This window comes from Coenobita brevimanus, chromosome 101 (assembly GCF_032717465.1).
Source record: "Coenobita brevimanus isolate Jiangsu-jjx chromosome 101, ASM3271746v2, whole genome shotgun sequence".
In the NCBI taxonomy this organism is placed as follows: domain Eukaryota; kingdom Metazoa; phylum Arthropoda; class Malacostraca; order Decapoda; family Coenobitidae; genus Coenobita; species Coenobita brevimanus.
In genome coordinates, this window is record NC_137054.1 from 6,057,032 (window position 1) to 6,077,505 (window position 20,474).

The 20,474-nt window shown below is 40.0% G+C and overlaps 2 protein-coding genes across 2 annotated transcripts in view; one reads left to right on the top strand and one right to left on the bottom strand.

The window, feature by feature from the left end:
- LOC145415122 (glutaminase liver isoform, mitochondrial-like) overlaps positions 1–20,474 on the top strand; it is a 182,229-nt gene that overhangs the window by 91,123 nt on the left and 70,632 nt on the right. The window contains exon 11 of the mRNA XM_080284541.1: positions 2,871–3,029. Coding sequence (XP_080140667.1) covers positions 2,871–3,029 — 159 coding nt within the window. The remainder of the gene's footprint in view (positions 1–2,870; positions 3,030–20,474) is intronic.
- LOC145415126 (troponin C, isotype gamma-like) overlaps positions 10,128–20,474 on the bottom strand; it is a 33,266-nt gene continuing 22,919 nt past the window's right edge. The window contains exons 4-6 of the mRNA XM_080284546.1: positions 18,169–18,288; positions 14,785–14,916; positions 10,128–12,009 (exon numbers count right to left, since the gene is read on the bottom strand). Coding sequence (XP_080140672.1) covers positions 11,984–12,009; positions 14,785–14,916; positions 18,169–18,288 — 278 coding nt within the window. The 3' untranslated portion in view covers positions 10,128–11,983. The remainder of the gene's footprint in view (positions 12,010–14,784; positions 14,917–18,168; positions 18,289–20,474) is intronic.

Below are 20,474 nucleotides of genomic sequence, written 5' to 3' on the forward strand. Positions count from 1 at the left end.
TGTTGCAGTACAGGGTTCAGAAATTTAGTTCAGTATTTCCATCAGACTGACAAATGAGGAAGTGAAGGAGCATTCTGGTGTGGGTGTGGATGTGATAGAAAGCATTAGGAGAAATACATTGAGGTGGTTTGGCCATGTGGAGGGATGGAGAGTGAGACACCAGCAAGGCAAGTGTATGTGAGTGAGGTGGAGGAAGGAGAGGGAAGGGGAAACCTAGGATGAGATGGAGGGATGGAATGGAGAGAGAGGGGTATAAGTCAGGGGGAGGGCAGCAAAATGCCAGGGGACAGGGCGACATGGAGGAGATTTGTTTGTGGCCATCCATTATGGGAGTAAAGTGGTTGACTATAAATAGATAGATTGATAAATACAGTAAAAGTCCTCCAATCCAACCACCAATTACAGTATCCGAATATCCCAGTACTCCGAATTTTTCAAGGCAAAATTTTTAACATTTTCTGGGCTTTTTTCAAACTTTTTCTTGGCCTTATTCAAGGATTTATCTGGCTTGGACTTGCTTGGATGTACCTGCCTGCAACTATTTATCAACAGTTCTTTGCATTTCTGGAGAGTAAAAGAATAACCCATATAATTTTAAGTGTTCATTTAATGATCATGTAAATATTTCTAATGTTTTTAGAGGTCCCTCCCAATAGTCCAAAAGACCCTCGGTCCCCTGCTGTTTGGATTACAGGACTATTGCTATAGATAGATTTCTGTAAGAGAACAGTTTGGGAATGAAATGAATGAAAGCAGTCTGGACAAGAATTACTGAACAGACTGATGTCATTGAAGAAAAAAAAAAGAAGTACAACCTCCAAAATTCAAATATCTAAAGGTCAGACACAGCTGAAGTTCGAATACCATAATTTATTTAGTCATTGCCATTTTCGTTTCCCAGAATTAGCTCTCAAATTAAATGATTGTAGAAACAAGCAACTAAAACTGATGACTACACTGACCTCTTATTGATTTTCCATATTAGTGAGTGTATTGGCACATCCATGCCAGACATTTCCATGCCTCCTTGTGGTCAAAGAATTTCTGTTCCTTGATTCAGTATAAACAATACATGTACTTAGATTTCACAGTAATTATGGCTTCAAGAAAGTGCCCTAGTTATAGTAATTAGTGTTGTTGTAGTTGTTGTGGTGCTACCCCAGTCTGTCTTATCATTAAAAAAAAAAAAAACCCTGCAAGTAGGTATTGTGTGCATGTGTTACAAGAGGGTTGTGCTGATGAAAACATGACCATGTATGACAAAAACGTGATAATATTCAGATGTTCTGTACAGACTGAAACTTGAGTAAATAACCATCTTCACGTGCAGTCAAAGACGGTCATGTTGTTGGAAACATGACAGTATACAGTATTACAAAACATCCATCCATCCATCGATCATCCAATCCCACTTTGTCCCACGAGGAGCGTAGGAGCCCAGGGCTAGGCAAATTGGTCCTGACATTTAAGAAGAGAGTGACCAGCCTCACTCATCCCTGAGTGGCATTGCATGAGCAATAAACCTCAACCATCCCTTGGATATAAACTTTCACTGGTACAATCCGATTGGAGCGCCCATAATTACCCACTAGACCACCAGGTGCCAAAATTTGGTTATACGGTCACCACCCAGCATGGTAAATGGTTTCCTGGTGTACAGGAAACCATTTGGCTTGTCACTCAGTGTAGAGTCACCCACAGGCAAAACGAAGAGGGAAGAATGAAGGAAAGAAAGATAGAAGAGGGATTATAAAGTCACCCATAGGAGTATTACAAAACAATTATATAAAATTCTGAAGTTCCATAGGAAATGAAACTAAAATAAATGTCCCTTGATCATTCATTGCCACAGAACAGCAGATGTCATTTGCTGATGAGTTTTACCTGCATATAACAAAAGCAGTGATAAGAATTAGGGAGGTGAGCATGGAAGTAAAAAAATCACTGCATGATAGTATTGTGATACCAACTCTGACATATGGGAGCAAAGCTTAAACCTTGTTGGGGGGACATAAGAGTGAGAGCTGTGGAAATGAGTTAGTTGAGGAGCATGTGGAGTTACATGGTGAGACAGACTGACAAATGAGGAAGTGAAGGAGCATTATAGTGCGGATGTTGATTTTACAGAAAGCATCAGGAGAAATACATTGAGGTGGTTTGGCTATGTGGAGACAGTGGAGAGCGAGATGTATGCGAATGAAGTGGAGGGGGGGAGATGGATGGGGAGGCCAAGGATGAGATGGAATGATGGAATGGAGAGGTATACGAGAGAGGGGGTGTGTGAGCTGGGAGCGAGGCAGTGAAGTGGCATGGACAGGGCGACATGGAGGCGATTTGTTTGTGGCCACCACTTACGGGATTTAGGCGTCTGGCAGTAGATAGATAGATAGATAGATAGAAGTGTTATGCCATATAGCAGTGAGACTTGGCATGTAACAGAAAGGGGATGTTGACTGATTGGAGTGCACAGAATTGGAAAAGTTGAAATGAATGAGTAGGATATGAGTGGCAGAACCGAGAATAGTTTTCTGTCAGAGAGATTTTACCTAAGTAAGGTAATGTAAGCCAGTAGGTTGAGATGTTCTGACTCTTTTGAGGTGAGGGATGAGGATGCCTAGTTGAGGATGATCCCAGTTGTGGATGTGGAGGGGAGAGTGCCCAGAGGCAGCCTGAGGAAGATGTGGGCTCACATTCTGCATGTGGAGACCTCTGGGTTAGGGGACTGAACAGAGAATTGGTTCAGGATTGTGACGTGTGTATTTGGTGGAAGGTATAAATGTAACTGAATTGAAATGATTACCAGTAACTATTTGTTCTCCATAACCCAGATTTAGTATGGAACTTTTATCTTGTTCTTCCTCCATCCACAGAGACTTGCAGGAGGTGAAAACATTGGTTTCAGCAATGGAACTTTCTTGTCTGAGCGAGAGAATGCTGACCGCAACTACTCCCTTGGTTACTATATGCGTGAAAACAAGTGCTTCCCAGACAAGTGTGACCTCATGTCATCACTTGACCTCTATTTCCAGGTTAGTGACTGCTTGTTTTTGCCACAGCTTATCACTTTGCCATTTTATCTTCCACATTTCTCATGCTCCACTCAACTTATTATTTGCAACTGTCATCATTGTTGTATTTCCTTCAGTTGTCTCTCATACTTAATATTTTTTGTAGATTAAAAACTGTTTCCATCACACTTTGCTCTTCAGTATTATACAGATGTGTTAGAAATTTGTATGTAAGTATCTGTGCTGATTTTAATACAGGAGGGTCTCTGTACAGCAGGAGATAGGTCATGTAAAACCATGCTGAATCAAGTTTGTGCTGGAATGTGACATATATTTACCTGTAAAATAGGGGGTTACGTAATGGGAGCCCCATATTTTTCCTAAACAAAAATTTTATACAAGCTGGTAGATGACAATGGCCAGCTCTAAGCGGACCAAGTTTTGTCAGCGACCAAAAGTGAGTTTTAACACTAAAAGTCATTTCCATATGGAGGTACTTCAGTGCGCATTCCACCCAAGAATCATGGCCATGGCATAATAATCTTCGAAGCCTTAGCATTTCACATGAGCAAGGTCGTAATTTTAGCACTTTCATATTTCCTGCACTTGATGACCTTGACCTCTGACCTGGCAGATACAGGTAATGCATGTACAAAGCACACTTGTAGTACTCATTAACGTCTATAAGCATGTAAAGTTTCATTCTATTCCATCAACCCACTGTGGAGCTAGGGAACTTGATGTTCATGGAGTGGCCACCAGAGGTACAACTTCTAGGTGGCACTGCCAGTGACTGGAAGTGAGTTTTGACACTAAATGTAATTTTTGTATGGAGGTAGTCCAATGTAACATTCCACCCAAGAATCATGGCAATGACTTAATAATCTCCGGAGCCTTAGGATTTCGCACGAGCATAGTTGTGGTTTTAGTTATTTTCAGTGTTTCCGCATTTGATGACTTTTGACCCCTGACCTGGCTAATGTAGCACATAGGTGGACAGTAGAAGTTGTTGAATCAATGTCTATAAGCATGCAAACTTTCGTTCAATCCATCAAGCTGCAGGGGAATGGGGGGGGGGGTCATTTTTGAAAACCAGTACTGATTGCTAGGGACACTGAGGCCAATATTCGCAGGATGCCACACGAAAACTAGAGAAGTGAGAGGAAAAATGAATGGAACTCTCCCAATAGGGAATGACCTCAAGATTACACCTAAAAAAGTCAGAGCTTTCTACACCTGTTACTATGCCTCTAGAGCTCAAAACATGAAAAGTACAAAAAAAGCAGTTTTTCAGCCATTGCTAGGCAACGAGTAGTTGCCCAGCAACCAAAAACTCGTGGACACAACTAGGTCATAGGCTTGTCATTGTGCCCAAGTTTGGTTGGACTCAGTTAATTCTGAAGGGTAGAAGTACCTGCCACAAATAAACAAAAGAAAGAAAGAAAATGTGACTAACAATAAGGGCAGCATGGAGCTGGCCAAAATTTCAGTTTATTATCAATATTTCTGCCTTAGATAACTCCTCGAGCGTGTTTACATAGGATCTTGCCAACTGGACACATCAGTGCATCCTAACCTACAAAGGGTACTGGAGCCATCCCACCCCTGAATCTCATCTCTTTAATGTGTCTGCTTGGAATGGTGCTAAGTCTGTTTTTTGCTCTGCTAAAAATAATTTCATTCGTACTAAATGCTCTGGACACTCCAACTCGAATTCTTCCCATTTCTTTAAGTGGTTAGCATCGCTGACTGCGAAGCTGCTGGCCCATCAGTGCCAGGGTTCAAATCCTGGTGCAGGCTGCTGGGATCGCTTGACTTAGGTGTCCATCCACCCTTTTTGGGTTAGTAGGTAAAATGATTACCTAGGATAGCACCTAGGGAAGGTAACTGTGGTGACCTGGTTGATGCAATGGCCTTGTATCTTAGGTTATTGGGTGAATAACCCACCACAGGTTTAAAGGCCTATGTAACAGAGATGAGCACCTCAACTAAGTGCCTCATGGCATATACTCCCTTCATTACTTTTACCTTACCTTCTGGCACCTTGTCAAAAACTTTTCTAACAACTTGACCTTATCATCCTTCCCTCCTCCTTTCCTCTATTATGGCTTTGTAGCTATTTCTTCTAGTGATGAAGTATAACTGTTCTCATAGACTTTCTCTTTCCATTCCACCTTAGACAATTCCAGTGCTGTTCCTCCATTACTTACCACCTCATATTTCATCATGGCTGACATTAAAATATCTTCAATTGATGTATTTTCTGCCATCACCGGCCTGAATACTAGTAAGGCATAAGGGGCTGATTTGGTCCCTCCTGTTGTCCACAAGAACTGTGCGTCTGTGCTTACACCTTGACTAGGTAAATTCTTTTGCCTTTGTTATTCAGCTTGTACCTTCTTGCTGGAAGTTTGCCCTCATTTAGCCAGCCCTAAAGAAGGGTGACCATTCCCATCCCTCTAACTATTGCTGAATTTATTTAACATCCTGTGTTTCAAAAGTTTTTGAGTCTCTCCTTAACAGAAAAATTTTGAAGCATCTTTTCTATCATAACCTTCTTTCTGATCGTCAGTATGGGTTCTGGCAGGGACGCATCACTGGCAATCTTCTCACCTTCCTTTTAGACCCCTGGTCATCTTCCTTTTGAGACTTTGACAAAAACTTTGACATTGCACTTAACATCTCAAAGACTTTCGAGCGAGTCTGGCATAAATCTTTAATTTCCAAACTGCCCTCTTATGGTTTCTGCCCTTCTGTCTGTGCCTTCATCTCTAGCCTCCTCTCTGGTCATTCTGTACTGTAGTTGCTGTTGTAGATGGCCAGTGTTCTTTTCCTAGAGCTATCAATAGTGATGTTCCTCAAGGCTCTGTCCTATCACCAACTGTCTTCCTTTTATTCACCTTCTAAGCTGTACGTCTAACCCTACCTATTCATACGCTGATGACTCCACCCTTCACCTTTCTATTAGCTTCCCACAGTGTCCATCTCAGCAGTTACATCAACAGACAAGGGTTGAAGCTATGACACACCTAATGTCTGACTTGGCACTTATATCTGATTGTGATAAAAGTAATCTTGTTGTTTTTAATGCATCAAAAACTCAGTTCTTACATCTATCAGCCCAACAAAATTTTCCACAGGAATACCCTCTAATTTATTACAATATCCAGCTCAATCCTGCATCATCTTTAAACATACTTGGGGTTACATTCTCTCGGGATTTATCTTGGAAAGAACATTGTAAAATTTGTTTCCAAGAGATAAAGTGTGCCAAGCCATCTCCATGCCTTCTTTACCCCTGCACGGTTTTTGACTTAATACATGAGGTTTAATAGCCCGTGTAGGGTACAACTCTCACGTGTGGGGAGGATCCCTGCATACAGCTCTTCTCAACAAGGTGGAGTCAAAGGTTTTTCGTCTCATTAACTCTCCTCCTCTTACTGGCTTCCTTCAGCCTATGTGTCTTTGCCACACTATTGCATCTTTATATCATTTCTGTTACTGCATCAGTGGTCACTGCCCCTCTGAACTGTCTGCTTGCATCCCTCCACCACTACAGCAGGCACGTAGCACCTGTCTAGCAGCAAACTCTCATCCCTTTTCTGTCCAACTCTCTAACACAAGAGTTGACCGTTATTAGCAGTCCTTCGTGTATGCAACAGGTCAGCTCTGGAACTGTCTTCCTCTGTCTGTATTTCCTACTGCCTGTGATCTCTAGTCTTTCAAATGCACTGTGTCCAGGCATCTCGAATCTTGAATTTGGCTCTCTGTTAACTTGTTTTTGTTTTTTCTTGGAGGGAACAATTTGCAAGCTCCTGGCATTTGGTTCCTTCTTCCTTGCATATAAAAAAAAATAAAAATAAAAAAATAAATAAATAACCTAACCAAGGGGTTTTACCCCTCAAGACCCCCATAATTTTAACCACGTATAATTCCCTCTGAACCAAACTCTGAAAACCCCAAATACCAACTAGGCAAAAAGATGGGAACAGAATCAGACGAGAAGGGTTAAGAAAAGATCGGCTTACATCTGGCAAAGTCACAAAGACGACTGAGGTATGGTTGGCTCGGCTGGTGGGAGTCCCTCCCTAGATATTGGTGATGAGATAAGGTGGCGGCCACTTCAAACTATGGTGCAAAAACAAGTGTGGTTCTGATCGATGGCTGATGCCACCCTGCCACTGATTTCTTGATAGTTCCAACTGACACCAGGCTGTTAGGGGTTGATAGAGCCAAGATAGCTGCACCAGATATTGTGTTGGGCCTGATATTGCACTGACTGATAATTTGAGAGTTCACTGTACAGCACTTATCGTTGCATAGTAAAAGGTGTGAGCCTCAGTAGTCTTTGCATACAAACAAACTTTTAACTTATCATTTAAGTTGATGAATGTGTTTTAAAATGGTTAAGTATCAAGTGAAAGGGGGAGATCCTCCTCAAATACAACTTTATGAAGAGTGCCCCAGTAATCCTAAAGCAGGGTATTTGGTTAGGGTGAAAATTGAAAGTATTTGGACAGATTTTTTTAGTAGCTTTAGGGACAAGCTGTTGTGTCATATGAAAGAAAAAAAAAAAAAAATAGTTTGTTGAACAAGAAAGTTGTTGTAGCCACCTCTGGTGACCAGACAGGTCTGATGATTGCCAATTTCAGTCATGTTAAAATGGTATTGGAAGATCTTTATATATATATATATATATATATATATATATATATATATATATACTGGTATATATATATTCACTCATCTTAAATGTCAGGACCAACTTCCCTAGCCTCGGGCTCCTACACTTCCCATGGGGCAACGTAGGATTGGATGATGGATGTACATATATATAGATAGATAGATAGATAGACAGGTAGATAGATAGATGTATATACTGTATATACAGAACTGAGACCACATACAATAGTGTACAATAAATTAAATTTGTCATTAATAGGATGTGATGTTCTAGTATTCCATAGGTGTCATATCAGAAATATGAACACTGCTGACTTGCTTAGAACTGGGGAGTTTTTTGTTAGTGCCATTGTCAGTAAAAAGTTCATGAGATATTAGTTAATTAGTTAATGGTAATATTTATTCACCCCTGTGTAGAGTACAACTCTCACGTGTGGGGAGGCTTCCCGCATACGGCTCTTCTCAATAGGGTGGAGTCAAAGGCTTTTCGTCTCATTAACTCTCCTTCTCTTACTGGCTCCCTTCAACCTCTATCTCTTCGCCGCACTGTTGCATCATCTCTTTTGTATCGCTACTTAAATGGTCACCGCTCCTCTGAACTGTCTGCATGCATCCCTCCACTCTGCCTTTTCTGTCCAGCTCTCTAATGCAAGAGTTAACTGTTACTCCCAGTCCTTCATTTATGCAACAGGTAACTCTGGAACTGTCTCCCTTTGTCTGTATTTCCTTTTTCTATGATCTCCAGTCTTTCAAATGCAGTGTGTCCAGGCATCTCGAAATGAACGGATCTTGAATTTGGCTCTCTTTCATTTTGTTTTTGTTTTTTTCCTGGAAGGAACAGTTTGTGGGCCCCTGGCCTTTGTTTCCTTCTTTCTTGCATAAAAAAGAAAAAAAAGAAAAATCATGTCAGCCAGAATGGATGGCAAGGCATTGTAAGTTAGGTGTCAAAACTGATAAGCCAAAAGTTTTGAAAGGAAAGGAAAGGAAAAGACTTTTTTATTACAAATGTTTGTCGGGATATTATTGTCACATGTATGACCAAAACTATCTGTATGGAGGTTTGTATTTGAACTGAATTTCCGATGGTACATTTGGAATGTTATTAATTGTAATCCTTTCATGTGCTTTGTTTACTGATGAAGAAATAACCAAGGATTGGAAGTCCTTTTATTCTCACATTTTTCTTCTTGCCCTTTTTGTGTTTATTTTTGTTAAAAGGGCATGGAAGTTGGGTTTAATCCACTTCTCATACCTTCAGTGATAATGATGACCAGTGTGAAGCCCTGGGAAATTCCGTACTACCATGAGTGAAATGTGGCCATAAGCTTAGTAAGAAGCCAAACAGTCATCACTCTCAGGTAGGACACAGTCACACTTTGAGTCGAAGTCCACCTGACCCTCCATCAATAATATGAATCCTGTTACCTATATACATCTCAGATTCTTTTTCCCAACAGTTTCCATCATCTGTTGGGAAATAGTTAACTGGTTTTAGCATTTGGATTAACTTCAAGTTTATAGAAAACATCAGCTGTATCATGGCATACCTCAGAATGAGTATTTCTCTGACTGGAAGCATGGCATCATTTGATTGATTCAAAGCTGGATCCAGCACTTTCGAAAAGTGGGGAGGGGCATGATTCCAAGTGGAATTACTACACATTTAATTAAATTCATACTTTATTACCAAATTCTTTAAAATTTGTTACCAGATTCCTCTTTTTATTAAAATATCTATCTATCTATCTATCAATTGCCAGACGCCTCAATCCCATTCGGGGTGGCCACAAACAAATTGCCTCCACGTCGCCCTGTCCCCGCTATTTCACTGCCCTGCTCCCAACTCACATCCCTCTCTCTCATATACCAATCCACCCCATCCCTTCATCTCATCCTCGGCCTCCCCCTCCCTCTCCCCCCCTTCACCTCACTCACATACACTCTCTTCGTCAGTCTTTCACCCTCCATCCTCTTCACATGGCCAAACCACCTCAGTGTATTCCTCCTAATGCTTCCTATCACATCCACATCCACACCACAACACTCCTTTATATCCTCATTTGTCAGCCTGTCTCTCCATGTGACTCCACAGGCTCCTCTTAAATAACTCATTTCCACTGCCCTCACTCTTGACTTTATTGAAATAATTTTTGTAAAACATTTATGTAAGATCTTTTTGACATATTTCATAATGTTTTTTTTATTACAAATAATTGTTGTTCTGCCAAACAAAGGGGGGGGGGAGGCAGGCATACACCCCCTATACCATCCCCCCATTTGTCTCTCTGGTGGATTGGTTGACTGGATTCCGTTCATTACACTAGTTCATTTTATGACAGAGAGAAACTACATTACAGTGCTGTATACAGGTGCTGTACTATAAAAGTATTGTGTACCATACTTCTCTGTATTGTAGGTTTCAAGTAAAAGGTAAAGTTGTCACTGGATTTTCTTTATTTTCTTACAAGAACTTAACATGACTTCCCTTAAACATAACTTGATAGAGCTGAGGCTCACAGAGATGAGGGAGGGAATTGGAAGGTGAAGGTTAGGGGCTAAGAAAAAAATGTAAAAGTAATCATGGAAGGAAAGAGGATGGGTTTTAATAAAGGTTGATGAGCAAAGAGATTGTGAAAGTGGAGAGGATCAATCACTGTGATAATGTAATGAATAATGGAAGAGGAAAGCAAAGGTATAGCATGTCTTTTATTGAAGTGAAACAGGATTTTGGATACAGTAATTTTCAAAATTACTAGGGGTAAAGATAACAAAACATTTGCTGGGGAACAGAAGAGAGGGACTATTATATAAGGGAACTGTGAGAGTGAATGGAAAAGAAAAGCAATGTCAAGTGCAGCTTCAGACCGGTTTCATAAATGGAAAGATAACAAGAAAACTAACATGGTACTGAATAGATATGAAAATAAATCATTATCCTGAGGAAAGCTGAATAACAAAAGAAAGTTTAGAAGCAGGAGTGGGGCATTAATTTTTTAATCAAGGGTTACTGATATATGTGACAATAGCACTAGCTCAGTAAGGCAGATCTTGATGAACAAGCCTGTATAATCAACCAGCCACTGTTAGCCAGTCTTCAAGCTTTATGTATTAAAGCATCCTACCATTATCAAGAATGTAAGCATATTCCGTCTAAGTTCAGCCTGTTGGCCCACCGTATTGTTAGTACTGACCCAGTTATCTGTCATTTTTTAACCATCATCAGATTTCAGTTTTTCTTGGCTATCATTCTTCAGATAACAGAATTTATGAATTATTGTCAATCCAGCTATGTTGCTGATTATAAAGTTAATAAGTTGAAACATGACTAGAGCCTAGGAAGAAAGCAGGACCATTTGCAATAATACTTGCATGTAAAATTATAAACTATTACTATTTTTTATTTCTAATCACAGAATGCCCTCCAAACTGAACCATATTTTGGGAGAAAAATACAAGCCACAGAAGGGAGAGATAAGAAAAGAAATCAGTAGTGAAAGAGTATGAGGAGTGATTGAGAGGGAAGAGATTCAGGGAATATTTTTGAGTACAGTACATTTGTTCCTGAACCCCTTCACTATAATGATTACTTTGTTTTATTCTCACTGTGATCAGACTGTTTTAAGCAACAGTGGAAGGGGACAGTAAAGAATTAGATGGTGGATGGAAAGACCTTGAGTTAGGAGTAAAGGAAAATCAAATATATGTTTCAGTTACAACGCATGTTTGTCATGCTGCATAAAAAAATGAAGCAACAAAGGAATAATTAATAAGAGGAGATAAATACACTTGTAGAATTAGATATGGCTCTAAGGAGATAATATGGATGATGATATAATGATAGATTAGATAAACATCAGAGATAGTTTAGGAGAAAGTGGAGAGGGAGACATATAGTGGATGGGTTTTGGGGTAGAGATGTGGAGAGGGTGCAGTACGGGAATGGCTTAGTGGTTTGATTAGGTGGTTATAAATTGACGTCTTTCTCTGTGTAACTGCCAGTACACTTTTACCTCTTCAGCCAGATGATGTCATTTATTTTATTCTTGTTGCTTGTAGGCAGTTTTATTCAAATTAGGAAGAGTCCCCTAGTACAGTAGAGAAGGAGTTGATGAGGGCAATATTTAACCCCTCCTGTTTGAATAAGCTTGTTAACAGGATAAAATTGCCTGGAGATAGCAAGAATAAAATCAAATGTCGTGATAGTGAAGAGGTAGTGGGAGGAAAAATAGGGTGGGTGATGATAAAGAGGGAGGGAGGGAGCAAAGAAAGGAGGAAGAGGAGGAGGAAATGCCTTAGCCGGTCATCATGTCCATAAATTCTGCAGGGAGAGAAAAGGTTCATTTAATATAAACATGTAGTAGATGGAAATAATAAGTGATTAACCTTTTGGTTCCTTGTAACACCTTTTTAGTTTACTCTTGTTGCTGCCAAACTTTTTTTTTTTTAACCTTCAAATTAGGAAAGTCCATACATATTGAATGGGTTTATTAAGTATGTAACCAACTCCCCCGTCTCCATTTGAAAATTTCATCCTTAGCTGAATAAAATCAGGCAGAGCAAGCATGAACTGAATTAGATTCTGACTGAATAGGTGAAAGATACTGTAACAGCAAAACTATTTCAGCAGTAGCTATATCAACACTTCGATATTTGTGTTGATATCTTATACAGGCCTCTGCTTATTTCCTCCAGTCTGTTAAAAAATTTTCATATTCTTGTCATAGCCAGATGAGTGCAGTAAAACTCTTATGGCAGATCTCTAGTAGTGAAGGATTTCATGAAAGCTACATCTAACCACTCTGGCTAAGAATCTCTCTCCAGAGCTAAATAACTTTGGTGGTTTCAAGAATAAAATGTAACACATGTCATTGGATTGAATGGGTTAATTGCTGTAGTATATGAGTTAGATAAAGAGAGTACATAAGGATGCAGACAGCAAATAAGCTTAGTTTTTATGAAATAAATACAGCATACGAAGAGGGAGAACTGCAGCAAATTTTGAAGCTGTAGCTATGAACAATAGGACTTAATATATGGCTATGTTTTAATTCTGTTTCTTTTGCAAAGTGACCAAAGTTACTGTAAGGATGCAATTTTGGTGCTTGAAGTTTAAAGTATGTCTTAACCCTTAATCTGGGGTAGACTGGAATTCCAAAGTGGACCCCATGTGACTGAGAAATTAAGTTTCTCAAACAGTACATGTATTTTTTTTTTTTTTTTTTTTTTTTCCTTGCTGATTGATAGAGGGTGTGGTAAAGTATATCAATTTTCAGATCAAAATATGCCATAGTCTGGCCACTGCAGCATTTTGAAGTTTGGTAATTTTGGATCACCAAAAAAATATGCATATGTTACTTTTTCTAAAGACCAAGTTTGTGGGTATATTATTGAAGTGAGCTTGTTGCAATGTGTGTGTGCAAATTTTCAGGCCAGTATCTACTGAAGTTTGGCCATAAAGAGCCTGGATGTTTTCTTTATTTTGAAGTTGGGACTTGGGTCAAAATGCAGCTGTATCTGTACATCGCACTGCACCTCAGAACGGCTGTGGCTGTATGTTGCAATTAATTAGTTAAAGTGCTGTTTCCGTCCTTCGTGTTTTAAATCGTTTGTTGATAGAATTAAATGTCTTAACAGTATAGCCATAAGGTAATCTTTAGAGTGTCTCAGTTATTGCAGGGCCTGATTGAGATAGGTATTGGTGGTATTAGGGTGCAGAACTCTCTTAGAGCAATTTAAATAATCTGGTGGCAGTCAGAATCAAATCCCATATTGTCGCAGCAAGTTCCAAAGGATTAATTGGGACAGATTTTAACCATGTCTGGGTGAATTGCTTCCCTCAGCAAAAGATCACTTGGTGGGAGCCAGAATAAAATCTTAGTGCTCCAGCCATCCTTTAGGAGTTATGAAAAGATAGATTTGAGATGTTGGAAAGATTTTGCTGGAAACACATCTTTATCTGTTTGTCATATCTTGATAACTGTCTCCTCATTTTGTGTGAACCAGAAGAATTTACATTAAAATCCTTTTAACCAACTCTAAAAACTTCCAGATATTCCGTTATTTTCGCATTGGCTCCTACAAAATTATATTGCCAGGAAATGCATTTAATTGTTCTAATTTAGGTACTCTTGTGTGTAATAAAGAAGTTTAGCCCTAGATTGCAAATTGAAGGCCAAAGGAAAGGAAAGTGATTATTGAAATATTGCCTTTTCTTGTAATACTGATCTTTTCTGTCTGCCCAGCTGGAGTATCATTTCTGTTGAGAATGTAATGATGTCTTTTGTGTAGGTACCCTGTACAGTAATTTTCTTTTCCAATTATGACCGGCCAGTGTAAACACTAGAGTCAAGTTTAAATTCTGTTTGCTGCTTTCTTTTCTACAGTTCAAGTTAACCTGACAAGCAGCCAAGGCTGGTATTCTATATATCTATTACAGTATTCAGAGTATTGAATGAATCTTCTGTGTGGACATGGTGAGTAGATCATCATATGTAATATGATTATGATCTTAACCACTTCAAAACTGTTATTCAAGGCTGGAAATTAGACTCTTGAATGGAAGAAGTTTTGTATGCAACTTGTGCTGAACCTCACAAAAGTTAAGAGAAGTATAGATAGTCAGTTATGTCTGCTGTTAAATACTGTGCAGTTAGAGAAGTATAGATGTTCAGTAATTTCTGCCAGTAAATACAGTATTACAGGGAAATAATATCAGGAATAGAAAGTACAGGTGTAACCTATCAGTTATTTTGACTGGAATGAAAATACTGTATTAAATTTGCCCATTGTCTGGGAAAGTGTTAGTAAAAAAAAAAAAAAAGTCAGGAGAAACAAGTGTACAAATGTAAATAATAAACATTGGGTCACAAGTGTTTAACCCCCTCACTTAACTGGCATACTTTTCATTTTATGTTTGTCACTTCTGTTTCAGATTATTTTATTCAGGTGAAGAGAACACCCTAATAGTGATGATTTTAACCCACAGTTGAGTCGTTTGTGCTGAATAAAATTATCTGAAGATGAAAGGAATAAAATGAAAAAGATCATTATATTGAAGGGGTTAAATTGTCTTGTGATGGCTGTGGGGACATACCATCAAAATCAACAGTGCCAGAGCCGTCCTGGTCAATCTCATCAATAATGCCATCTAGCTCCTCATCTGTCAGTTTGTCATCCAGCTCATGCAGAATGTCACGCAGTGCCTTGGTGGGGATGAAGCCCTGACCTGTGGGAAGAACAGGGAAGTAGAGATTAAAGGAATTGATAAGATGATCTTATGCAGTGTTCAGTAGTCAAATAGATTTAATCTTGTGTTGAGGGCATCCTACTTGTATCACTGTACCAGGTGTTAGATAGTTTTGCATGTCACTGGTAGACCTCTTGAGGTCCAAGGTTAGATAATTTTACACACCACTGGTAGACCTTTTGAGGTCCAAGGGTTAAGAAGCAATTACAATTTAACTCTTGAACCCTGATGCACAACATCCACTTTCCTCAGGCTAATTCAAGTATATTTTATTTTCCACTGGAAATCTCTCATCATCTGAAGATGAACAATATAGGAGTTAGGATAGGAAGGTGTGATGTAAGGCTTATTTATCTAAAGTAATGGAAAAATGTTGTTCCTCCATAGTTTAATTTGTGCAGGGCATTAGGGTTAGAGGAAATAATAGGAAAATCTGAGAACATCTTAATGAATATGTTAATAGCTGAGGTATAAGAGTCTGGCAAAATGAAATATGAGATAGGTTATGGCTGATGTAAGACAAAACATCATGACAGTGTGTACTTTACTGTACTCACATAATGTTCAGTTTAGATTCAGTATTGAAGTAACAGTTATATGGATAGAATAGAAGGATATGGTATCACATCATAGCTTAAAGTGAGAGAATAATGGATAGGAAGAGCTGATAGAAAATGGCTGATATTAACCTCTTCACCCAAAGTATGTTGACTCATTGGTATTAACATTATTGTTGCAAAGAGTCAGTATTGTTCAGCTTAGAAGAGCACCAAGGTAGTGAAAGAGTTAGTGAAGGCTATATGTAAACTCTCTAGTAAAGAAAGTATGTCCTGAGCTTATTGAAATTATGTGGCGTTACCAAGAATAAAATGAATACATCCTTGGGCTGAGGAAGTTAAAAAGCTAGATGATGAGCAGATGGAGAAACGTAGTGATTCATGTATAGTGCGGTCGAATATAGACAGTGAAATAGATTGGAGAACAGTATGAAGCACTGATATAGTATGGGAAAGATAGTAGATGGGTGGGTACCACCAACCCTGGTAGGTACTTCCATGAAAGTGAACTGTAGCTTCAGGCTTGGGAACTAGTCACGCAATAATCACTCAAGCTGGATACGTTCAGGCACAAGTTAAAACTGACAAGTCAAAAGTCTGAGAAGAGACAGTTATTATTCTTGTTACACATTTTAAATTCCATTATCCCAACAGTTTCCAACAACTTCTAGGAAGTAATTAACTGGCCTTACCGTTTGTATTAGTTTCCAGTTGAGAGAGAACTTTAGTTGTATCACGACCAGCCTCATAAAGGGAGGAAGGGGATATAAGGGGGGAGTAGGGGGAGAGGTATGAAAAGGAGGGAAAGGAAGAGGAGGATAGATGGGAGGAGGGGTAGAGGAAAGTGGAGTTGTGTAAAGAGGTGGAAGTGGATATACTGGGGAGGGAAAGGGGAATATGGAGGGGAGAGGTGGGTGTGGGGAAGGGAAGAGGGGAAGATGAAAACTGCAAAAAGGAATGGAGATAGGAATGAAGGAGTAAAGGGAAGGGGAGAAGAGAAGGGATTTAGGTGAAAATGGATTAGGGGAGGGGGATAGGGGTGTGGGAAAGGAGGGAGTGGGAAGTGAGGGAGAAACAAAGAAGGATGTGGTATGCAAAGAAGAGTTACGAGGGATGGGTAGGAGGAGGAGAAGGATGAGAGAGAGAGAGAGAGAGAGAGAGTCAGTTAGGAGATAAAGTAGAAGGGAAGAAGAGACAGTGGAGGTAAAGAGGTAGAAAATAAAGATAGAGGATGTCAGTAAAAAAAGGTGAATGAGGGAAGAAAATTTCATTTGTACTGCTTTCATGTTCTGTATTAGTCTCTCTCTCTCTCTCTCTCTCTCTCTCTCTCTCTCTCTCTCTCTCTCTCTCTCTCTCTCCCTCCCTCCCTCCCTCCCTCCCTCCCTTTTTTCCTTTCTCTCTCATTGTCTCTTTCCTTTCCTCTCACTCTCATCCTCCCTCTTCCTCACCTTATCTCCTCACCCTGCATACCCACCTTCTCTCTTCTACTTCTTATCCCTTTCATCCTTCATATCTCTCTCCTCTCTCCTTCACTCTCTCTCCTCTCTCCTTCACTCTCTCTCCTCTCCTTTCCCGTCCCTTCTCTCCTCTCCTTTCCCGTCCCTTCTCTCCTCTCCTTTCCCGTCCCTTCTCTCCCTCTCCTTCCTTTCTTTCTACTCCTACTTTCACCTCCATTCCCCTCCTACTTTCACCTCACTTCTTCGTCTCTTCCTCACCTCTTACATCTGTGCTCTTTTTTTCCTTCCCTCCTCCCTCTTCAATTTTCCTTTCTCCTCGTCTCTTTCCTTTTGTCTCTGGCATTCACCCTGTTCCTCACCATATCTCCCTACCCTTTATATAATCTCATTTCTCCTGCTTCTTATCTCTTTCATCCTTTATATTTTTCTCTTTTGCACTTCTCTCCCATTTCGCTCCCACTCCCTCCCTTCCTCTTTTCCACTACTTCGCTGTCCCCTCTCTTCAACCCCTGACCCTCTTTTCTCCCTGTCGCTCCATTCTTCCTCTTCTCATCCACTTCCTCCCTTCCGCCTCTCCTCTCCTTCTCTCTCACCCCCTCCCTCTCTCTCTCTCTCTCTCTCTCTCTCTCCTGTCCGTCTGCCTCCTTTTCTACCATTTTCTGACTGCCTTCCTTCCTCTTTCTCTCCTGCCTCCCTTCCTCTCCATCTCTCCCTCGCCCATCCTCCTCTTCTCTCTCTCACTCCCTCCCTTCCTCACTAGCCGTGGAAAAGTGCCAACATGTGGTACCTTGAGGGAGGGAGAAAAAGATGAAAAAGTGGAGAGAGAGAGAGAGAGAGAGAGAGAGAGAGAGGAGCTTCAAGGAGGGGGGTGAGCTACTAGAAGGGAATTTAGAGAGAGAGTACGTTAGCTAAAGAAAGAAAAGGAAGTGAGTAATGGGAAAGGATGGGTGGCGAAAGGCTGGACGAGTCAGGAATGTGTATGAGAGAGAGAGAGAGAGAGAGAGAGAGAGAGAGAGAGAGATTCACACATTAATCATGTTTGTGTGTATGCAAAATATGTATGTATTCACAGTTTGCATTTATGTGTGGTGACGGGTTGTATGTGGGTGGATGGTTGTATGCAGGTGTGTGGAATGACTATCAGTGTGTGTGTGTGTGTGTGTGTGTGTGTGTGTGTGTGTGTGTGTGTGTGTGTGTACTGAAGCTCTTCCACGTACCGTCCTTGTCATAGAGCCTAAATGCTTCGTACAGTTCCTTCCTGAGCTCCTCCTCGTCCTCCTCGTTCATGAATTTCACCGCCAACATCACAAACTCGTTGAACTCCAGCTCTCCCGATCCTGTTTGGGCACAGTCTCGTTAAACACATTTCTTCAACCATCATCAGCATCAGCATCATCAGTTTTCAGTTCTGCCAAATATTTCTTTTCACTCTCAAATAAGTTTTCTTTCATAACCTGCAAAAAGTCAGCAGTTGTAACTCGATATAAATGTCTGCATTGTTCAAGCCATTGTTATTCACCACGATAACTTCATTATTACGGCTGCTTTTTATATTATTATTATTATTTTTATTATTATTATTATTATTATTATTATTATTATTAAGTGGTTGGTGGGGGCGCTCACCATCCACTCACTCGATGTAGTGCTGCTTTCGGGGTGCCTGCCCTTTCCTCTTTTCCTTTTTTCCATCCTTCCTCTTCTGTCTTTCTTTCCTTCATTCTTTCCATTTTGCTTCTGCCTATGGGTGACTCTACACTGAGTGATAGGCCAAATGGTTTCCTGTACACGAGGAAACCATTTACTACTCTGGGTGGTAACCATTAGCCAAATTATGGCGCCTGGTGGTTTAGTAGGCAATTAAGGTGCTTCAGTCGGATTGAGCCTGTGCAGGTTTAAATCCAAGGGCTGGTTGGGGTTTATTGCTCACGGAATGCCACTCAGGGATGAGTGAGGCTGGTTACTCTCATATTAAGTGCCAGGACCAACTTTCCTAGCCCCGGGCTTCTGCGCTCCTCATGGGGCATCTCTGGATTAGATGATGAATAAATGAATGAATAATAATATTAATAATAATAATCATCATTATAATAGTTATGATGATGATGATGATGATTATTGCTGCTCTTAAATATTTTACCCATAAGTAACCTTTGTATGTAAAGGGGTCAATGGAAGCTACATATAACCCTTCCCGTTTCGAAAGATTTATCCTAAGGTGAATAAAATCGTCGGGAGATAGGAAATAGAGCTAGGAAGAAAAATTAGATAGGTGAAAGTAGGGATGGAGAGAAGCGCCTCCTAAGTTATTTTCTTTAGTCTTTGCATGACCAGTACACTATGTATTATAGCTAACGAAATGATTTTCTTCAGCCTGCGATAGACTTTTCTTTTAGATGAGGTTAACCATTTGAGCCCGAGCACTTCTTCTGGACTTTATTCTTCCATATATATATATATATATATATATATATATATATATATATATATATATATATATATATATATATATATATATATTTTAGACGTCTAACAATGACGTGTTAATAAAAGCCATACACAGTACCCTCACAGTTCAATAAAACACTCCTAAACTTTATAGAGTCGTCTGGTGGTACTGGGAATAAAACAGACAGGGTTAAGCACAACACATACAGAAGTGCAGTGATGTTTAGCTGTTCTCTTGAAGTGTAAGAAAAAATACCTGTACTCGCTGAACCATTCCCCTCCTCCCGCGACAGCTTAGCAAGGCTCGTTAAACAGTCATTAGCTAGCCTACTTGCGAAAAAGTGCTGGGCTACTCTTTTACAAGTACATACTGAGGCTACTTAACTCTTGCACTACACTGACGGCTTTTGTACTTTATTCTTACTACCACCGGATGATTCTGTTCTAGACATCCGGTTGTGGAGAGGTAGTTAAGGATGGAGTTATCCCTCCAGTCTGGGCAGTCATTCCTAAAGTCACTATAATCGCCTGGAGATAGCATGGGTAAGGAAAAAGATTCATCCCTTCACCAACATGGTATCTTTTCATATTTTACACTTGCCAATACCAGACTTACATTAGCGATGCCTAAGACGTAGCTGTTGTGATAGGGTCTGGTTTTGTGTATGTACGGTATTTGGACCTAGGTATGTACGGCATAGGTCAACAAAATATCTCGTTAATGCCTGACCTGACTTGGAGCGAACTTGACACATATATTGTAGATCAAGAGGGTATCAAGTAATTCATTTATGCAAATCGATCAGAAAGGTCACAGTTCATCATTGGAAGGGCCTCCAGTATTAGAGGTTAATGAAGGCAATATGTAATTCTTCCAGCCCGAAAAGTCTGTCCTAAGCTGACTAATCTCGTCAAGGGTTAGCAAGAATATAGTAGAAGGGACGTCTTAGGGCTGAAGATGTTATGAAAGCTCCCTCACTGATACCAAATTTGCACCACTCCATTTTGCTGTCTATTTCACTTTCCTTTCCCCTATTCATTATTTGTCTTCACCTTCCCAGCTTCTTTACTTTCT